General features: G+C 43.7%; 1 protein-coding gene across 1 annotated transcript; it reads left to right on the top strand.

Moving 5' to 3' along the window:
- Positions 1–236: 236 nt before the first annotated feature.
- LOC117648025 lies at positions 237–1,098 on the top strand. Its single transcript, XM_034390161.1, has 2 exons — positions 237–645; positions 720–1,098. The coding sequence occupies exons 1-2, from the start codon at positions 298–300 to the stop codon at positions 744–746; spliced, it is 375 nt and encodes a 124-aa protein (XP_034246052.1). The 5' UTR covers positions 237–297; the 3' UTR covers positions 747–1,098.
- The last annotated feature ends 6,905 nt before the right edge of the window (positions 1,099–8,003 follow it).

The following is an 8,003-nucleotide window of genomic DNA, read 5'->3' as shown; positions in this document are numbered from 1 at the left end:
TCTTACTCTACTCGCGACAAACCTTAGCCTACTCTTGACAGATCTTATTCTCAAACTAAGCGTGAGCAGCTCAGCGTGAGAGTGTGGCCAGGCCGGCGTCACCAGGTCAGCGTGACCAGGCCGGTGTGACAGCGTGACCAGATTATTGAGAGAGCGTGACCATGTCAGCGTGACCATGTCAGCGTGACCAGGTCAGCGTGACAGCGTGACCAGGTCAGTGTGACAGCGTGACAAAGTGCTGATAAGTGTGGTGCATCATGCTTGAAGAAATTATCATTCTATGGACCTAAAACTCGTATGGCATTACAAGAATTATCTCCTGATACTACAGTATTGCAGTTCAAAGTTGTTACTGTGAAGGGAGTTTGCTACAGGAAAGGAAGTGCCATTATAACTTCCTTTCATGAACAACCAGTGTTTGGAAAGGTAGTTCACATCTTCAAAGTGAGTGAGAAATTGGTCTTTGTGTACCAGAAGCTGGACACTGTGGAGTTTAGGAAACCTCTGAACTCTTTCAAAGTAAGGCACTGTGCTGAGTTCAGTACCATAGAGGCTAACAGCTTGCCTTACAACCACAAACTACATTTTGTACAACAAGTTGAAACCCATGTTATTGTGCCATGTAGGAGCTTCCTTTCCACCCAGGTAAGAAATAATATTTGAAGTTACTTCAACAATTTGGCCTTTTCTCTCTTAATGTGAATTTCTTCTTTTACCAGGACTTCAATGCAAATGCAATGGCTTAAAGGAAATGGACAGGCTCTTCCTTACACCGCTCTAATAGAAGAGCACCTTATTTCTTTTCAGTAGGAAGCATATTTCTGTATTTTTTTGTTCATCTCTTCCTAAGCAAGCTATAATTAACTCAGTGTTCTGAAAAAATGAAGAGATTATAACTGTATTTTAAGTGAGGTATCACCAAGTTAATATTGTATAAATTGAATGAAGCCAGATAATCTTTAAATAAACATAGAGAACAGCTCTCATGCAGTACCTTTATTTCAGTCTTTTTTTTTTCTTACAAGCTGACAAATGATCCTGCTTGCCTTTGAATTAGAATGTATTCACCTTGTGAAGCCACATCAACAAACTAAACATTTAAATGCCACCACCATCACAAAACCAGAAAATAATAAAATAATTGTTTTAAATTGAACCAAGAGACAGCAGAAATAAATAAGCATTTCGTTAGGAGTGTAAAGGGCATGATAAAACTATTAACCTGGTCCAATAGCATCCAAATTAGTTTTAACAGCACATCAGAGAGGACATAATTCTAAAATATAATATTTCTAGTATCTATTTAAGACTATCACAAAAGGCTAGAACTTGAGAGCCAGCTTTGAGGGTCAAAGGATGTTGTGACAAGTGATGAAGGTGCTGATTCCTGTCGTGTCCAAGCTGTCCACATGCTGAATTCCATCGTGTAGCGAGCTTCACCCTGCAACATTATTCAGACTAAATTTGACTAACTACTTCCCCTTTTGCTTAGACAACTCAAAAGATCAAGACACCATGCAGATTGTGTGAAAAGTACGAGCATGGCCCACTCTCAACAACATCAAGAAAAGACATCCCAATTTTCACGAATATATTATGTGTTATAAATTATTATTATTATCAATAAGCAATGACATTCTGATGGAGGGAAAATCAGATTCTTTCAAGTTTGGAGACCCTCACTCTCACTCTACTACTCCAAGAAAAGACCAAGATCATTAAGATGAAAATGATTTAAAAAAAAAAGGTGACCTAGGTATACCTAACAATGATGAGTTAACCCGAGAGGGTATCACAAGAAATGATCTGGGGAAAACGTACAACAAACCAAACAACTGCAGAGAGAAATGAAAGTCCCAGCAGTGTCACCATAACTCCACAGGAAACTTGAACCTCAACTTGGTAACATTATTCCAATAAAATTGATTTATTATAAAAATAAGAAAAATATAGAGTCAAAATCACAGTACACAGGAAGTGTTAAAAGCAACATTTGTTAAGTTTCAAGACCATTTTTCTTGTATTGTAGCAGACTTGTCAAAAACATGACAACAAATATGATATAATTTAATGAGTCTTCTATCTTTCTCACCAATTACCTGTATTCCAACCACAATCAGCTACTGAAGGTGGTGCATCAATGTAGACAATTAGTGTGGCGTGCAGGAGTGCTTGGTCATCTGCAGGAAAGGGTGAAGGAAGTCCAAGTGGTGTCTGCTTGACATCAGCAGCGTAGCCATTGGAAACTCGGGGCTGGACTGACACATCCAGGCTTTCATCCTGAAAATGGACAAAACAAAGCAATAACTTAGCAACAGTCAAAATAAAATTAGAGCATTCTCTACAAACTTGTTCCATCCCTTAATGGAAGCAAATCAAAATGGATGTATCCGTGTTTTGGCACTCAGGCATTGCCTCCAGTTTTAAAAACAGAAACACGAATTAGAAACGCCCACTTTCCTCAAGAACACTTAGACGAATGGAATATGATCCAGTGATGCTCAAAAGACAAGAGAATGGAGCTGTTCTATGGAATGCAGGTCAGAGCTCAAGCTTAAAGTGAACTCGAGGAATTTCTCAAGGCCACCTCAAAAACAAATTGGCTCGGTGACAACATGAAAATATTGAACATTTCAGAGTGCATTTGAATACTGCTCTACAGACTAATTCTAATATCACCTCTTACCAAACATTTATGAAGAGTTCAACAAGAACCGGACGCTCCCTGTTGATTTGGTTTCAGCCTTTGAATTGCTCCGTCCTAGCGTCGTCCACGCGACCATAGCCGGCTCCCAGTTTCGCACCCCTCCAAACTCTCCTCGCAGGCGTCGACTAAAGGCTGGCGTCTGGAGTCCTTAAACAGAAACATGGAAGTGATTAGGAAAACACGGCACAAGAAACAGAACAAGCCAACACAAGTTTGTGTAAGCATCGCAGCAGGGTTAGGCGCTGTTCGGAAGTTCATCCGACAGAACTAGAACGTAACTAAGCAACATTGACATCACAAGCAGACAGAAAAAAAAGAACAGCGAGCGTGCGGAGTCGTAAAGTGAACCGAGCGTGGTACTGAAACAGAAAGCAGCCGCAAATTCAAATATTTCGGAAAATGACTCACTGCACAGACGACGACGACGACACCTCCCCTTCACTCCCCCGCTCCCCGCCCCGCCCCGAACCAAAACAACAAGGGCTCGTCACGGCACGGTCGGCGCGTACACGACCGAGTTCTATTCACACGATAAGCGGTGAATAACGTGATTCGGTGTTTCGCGCAGTTTGCAGACAAATTCAAGATGGTTACTCAGTTTATCTTACAAGTGCTTTGTCAAGGACGTTTTTACTACTTTTAACTCGAATATGTCATTGTTCGACAGCCATGCCTAATCAAATGACATTATCCCGGCCAAACATTCAAGCATGTTGTCTCAGTTTGGCTAGGTTTGTGGTGTAAGTGATGTGAAACAAGTCTTGTAATTCCGGACGCTTTTTTTTCTTTTTGGTCTTTGAGCTTGAATACGCTTCTTGGGTCAAATGTTATTGCAGGAGAGTAAAGTATGGACCTTTACCTTCAAAATGATATACATGAAAGCCAAATCTCAGCAACGGTTAGGGAGATATAGGCGCCTAACAAAAGCCCTGCACGTGTCCGGAATTACCCCAGGCTGGGGCAATTCCGGACGACCTATGGGGCAATTCCGGACGACCGTAAAATTTGACACTACTCGAGCTTACTTTCGCTTGTTTTGATGTGAGGCATGCTTTCAGAAAGCCCACAAGGACATTTGCTGCGAACTAAAGTGTTTGATTATTACTCAAAGCATGTTATCAGGAAAAGTTTCTATCGAAACCCCTAAATTGACAACACTGTCTTGAGTAAAGCTCTTAAACATAGCTGCAATGCTATCTTTCGTTCTTTCTTTATCCTCCTTAACGGTGGGGCTGCATGTCCACAATTTTGAACCCACTACCTTAACATTATGCGGGAAATTCAAGAAAATAACACTTCTTGTCCGGATTTACCCCACAGGTAGTGAAAACCTTTGATGTTCAATTGTAAGAAAACGGCGAGCCATACGGGCACTCCCGAAACGTCAAAGTAAAGTCCAAAGACCATATAATATGATAAAATTTTAGTCATGGGACTGAACTTGACAGTAAGGTACGATAAGGACATGGAAATACGAGGGAAAGATGCAGCTTTTGCCTATTTTTGATAGTACTCAAATTTCGTGAAGCGACCACAGCCAAACGGTTTGACCTCATACCTTGGCTATTTGGGATTATCATTTTTAACTGATTATCTTCCTCTGCCAGGCGGGCTTTTGAGTTATCTTTACTCAAACCCAGTGAAAATCGAAGTGTCCGGAATCACCCCGCGTCCGGAATTACCCCACTCTCCCTTACATGAAATGCCAAATGACGACAGGCTTCAAATCTATTACACTACAAACCTAACTGTCTACTTAGTACACAGGTACAAACGCATGCTTGTCAAGTACACACTAACGCCTATGCTTAGCATGGATTTATACTGCGCCAAGCTTCCGTTTGTAAGTGTGTACTTGCCAAGCATGCATTTGGAAATTGTGCACTACGCAGGCAGTTACACTCTACCAAAAATGTCCTGTCGATGCCGTTAATTTATTACCAGTTTTCACTGTAGGTCAATTCACAGCGTTTACTGAGATCTGCTCACGCGATTCACTGTGATCTTGTTCACGGTGTTCACTGTGATCTGGTCTACAGTAAACACTGTGAGTTTGACGCCGCTGAGCACCGAAGTACTGCAAATCAGGCTCCAATTAACGGCGTTTACTGTGGCCATCCCGTGACACATTTGGGGATCGAGCAAATCTGAGCAAGTGTCGAGGGACATCCGAGCAAATCCGAGCAAGTACCGAGCAAGTACCGAGCAAGTCCCGAGCAAGTGCCGAGCAAATGCCGAGCAAGTCCCGATCAAGTCCCGAGCAAGTCCCGAGCAAAAGGTCCCACCGAGCAACGGCCCCAATCCTTACAAAAAGGCCTTCCCTGGCTCAGAAAACAGTCCGAAACGTATCAACCCATACATTTTTCGAAAGGGGAGATCATGAGGCAGATGACCAAGCATGTGGCTTTGCTCATTTCTTCAATCAATTTGCCGAAACAGGCTTTGAAACTGACGGAACATGAACTACAGCAAAGTGTCACCTTAGTAAGGACGACCATGTCCCGTTTTGCAGTGCAGGCGGGCATGTGTCGGGCCCGAAATGGCATACGATCATATGTGCTCCAGCCCTTGATGATGATGATGATGATGTGCCGTGGCGACGGGCGACGGGGCCGCGCACAGGAGGTCATGTCTACAGGTAGACCGCAGTGGGATGTCTCTTTTGCCGCCAGATCGCAGATCCGAGAGCAACATGCACAGCACGGCGATTTGGTGTGTAGTCGGTCGGGTGTTTGGTTGCCTGAAGCTTTCTATTTTGTCGGCAAGGTCGCAGGATGCTCTCGCCAGGACACAGGTCGCATGAAGAGAGGGGCAGGGCGAAGCACACCTTTCTCAATGCATCAAGATTTGGACCAAGAGGACGCCGTTGATCCCCGAGATAAGGGGACGAAGCAGGGGGGCACCGGAACCGGTTGTGCTCGCAGAGGCTGTTCCGGGGTGGAGGCCTGCATAACCCCCTCGGGGGGGATGTACTCCTTCACCCTGACTGGCCATACTGCGAGTGGGAGTCGTAGCCGCTTGAGGTTCCTCTCCGCCGGGATAAAGTGTCACCTTAGTAAGGACGGCCATGTCTCGTTTTTGGCTGAGCGATAGCGAAGCCTGTTACTTCAGTGGGGTTGAAAAGTTTTGTCTGTCTGTCTGTCTGTCGGTCTGTCTGTCTGTCTGTCGGTCTGTCTGTCCGCACTACTCCTCCTGAACGGCTCGGCCGATCTCGGTGAGATTTTGCACACTTTTTGGGTATGTCCTTGGCTCGGCACACGTGAAATTTCAGTATCCTAGCTCAACTGGTTCAGTTTTTATAGCGGAAAAACACCTGTAAAACGGCGAAAAATCGAGTTTTCTGCAGATAGATCATTTCTGTGTTGGAGAAAGGGGGGTCTGGGGGGCGGAGCCCCCAGCCCCGACGAGTTAAAAAGTGACAAGGGTCAAGATCGTGTTATCTGTGGATAACAACTTTCTTTAGAATGTAGGGGGGTCAGCCCCCCAGCATTACAACAAGTTAAAAATTAACCGACAATGGACAAGCCGCCTGCCGCAGGCAGGCTAGCGCCGCAGGCCAAGGTAGGTACGCCAGGCGTGGATTGGAGGAACAGGCAGCGAGACATCGCGAAGCCTGTTACGACAAGACGCGGTCTGGCGTAAACCTACCTTGTGCAGTGCAGGCGGGCATGTGTCGGGCCCGAAATGGCATACGATCATGTGTGGTCTAGCCCTTAATGGTAATGGAGGGAAGGCCAGCCCGCCACTCACGCGTGCACATCGTGTGGCCGATCCAGCGGTCCGCGGGCGTTTAAGGCCAGGGACAGGTGAAAAAATGAAGAAGTTTGGTGAAATTGAATGAAATGAGTTCTGGGTGGAAAATGGTCCTTTGGACCTTCCTCTTTCAGGATCTGTCGGGACTTCGACTATCCGGGACCTGGAAGTGCTTAAAATACATATTTTCGCACACTCCTGCATTTACGACACTTTAGTAAAATTGTCCGTTTTGCCATCAAGGGGGAGGGGGGGGGGTCTAGCGAAAATCTTGCCATTTTCAAAATGAACCCCACTGTCATAATTTGTTGGGAATATGAAATCATACTTCAAAGAGACTAAGATTTGATTTTTGAAGGCATATGCTAGGTTTTGAACCCAGTCGAATTGTCTTTTTTGGACTGTTTTGGCTTTATTTAGCCGTATCTTGAACAATCCTCTTGCGCATACTATTTTGACGTAAAAGGCTTATCTTCACATTTTGCACTTCTTCGATTCATTTTAAAAAGATTCCAGCATGCCTAGTTCAAAATTTCCATTATATTAGTAATCACATGCTTTTTTCATCTAAGAAGTCACTAAAACTTGTCTATTTTGTACATTGTTGATCAATTTAAGTGAAATGCATGCTTTAGAAGCTTGCCAATGATAATGTAATGGACATTTTCAGTTGTGCATGCTGGGATCTTTTAAAAATGAATCGAAGAAGTGAAAAATATCCAGGTCAACCTTTTACGACAAAATAGTATGCGCAAGGAGATTTTTTTGGCTGAAAATTCATTAAAATCTGTCACTAAACTTTAAACGCCCTTTTCTCCGAAGACATTTTTTTAACATTTGAATGGTCCTGTGCGCATACAGTTTGAAGTGTCGTCAATGATATTTTTTCCACTGACTCAGTAGGTTATTGCGAGGAAACGCAAGTGACAGTTTTTGTATATTCCACCCAGAAGTATGGTTTTGGATATCGGTTTTTACAAAAAAAGGGAAAATCTTTGGTTTTTGAAAAATATCAAAATTGAAAAGTTAGTATTTTGCTATCAGTGCCGGAAACTAAAATCTGTCACTTGCGTTTGTTCTTTGGACTTAGACGAACAAAAAAATATGTCGGTCAGGTCAATAACCCAAAATGGGAAACGCACAGGAATTTTTTAACAAACACTTAAAAAATTATAAAAAAGCCTGTATCTCAGGAACCGCTTGATATTATGGGATGGGATTTTGGGTGAAATAGTTTATCATCAAGAGTAAGATTTTGACAGAAAATAAGAAGTTTTGGACCAGCAGTTTCTGAGATCATTTTTTCACCTGTCCCTGGCCTTAAGCTGTTCGAGACACACGCCGTCGATGCTGATGCCGGGTGACAGGCCTGAGCAGAGACGTTTAAAGACACTCTGTGCTTGAGGCCCTGGTCTCGCCTCGCCGCTGGCTGGTCCGGGGCACAGTCGCGAATGTAGAGTTGTATTGTGGATCGCCCGGGAATGCTGAACTTGTTTCTCGGAGAGTGCACCATTCATGACAGCAAAATTCAAATATTATCGCA

Source organism: Thrips palmi, unplaced genomic scaffold, assembly GCF_012932325.1.
Source record: "Thrips palmi isolate BJ-2018 unplaced genomic scaffold, TpBJ-2018v1 HiC_scaffold_3, whole genome shotgun sequence".
Taxonomy (NCBI): Eukaryota; Metazoa; Arthropoda; class Insecta; order Thysanoptera; family Thripidae; genus Thrips; species Thrips palmi.
Note: the sequence above shows the minus strand (reverse complement) of the source record. Positions and strands in the feature narration are given on the sequence as shown.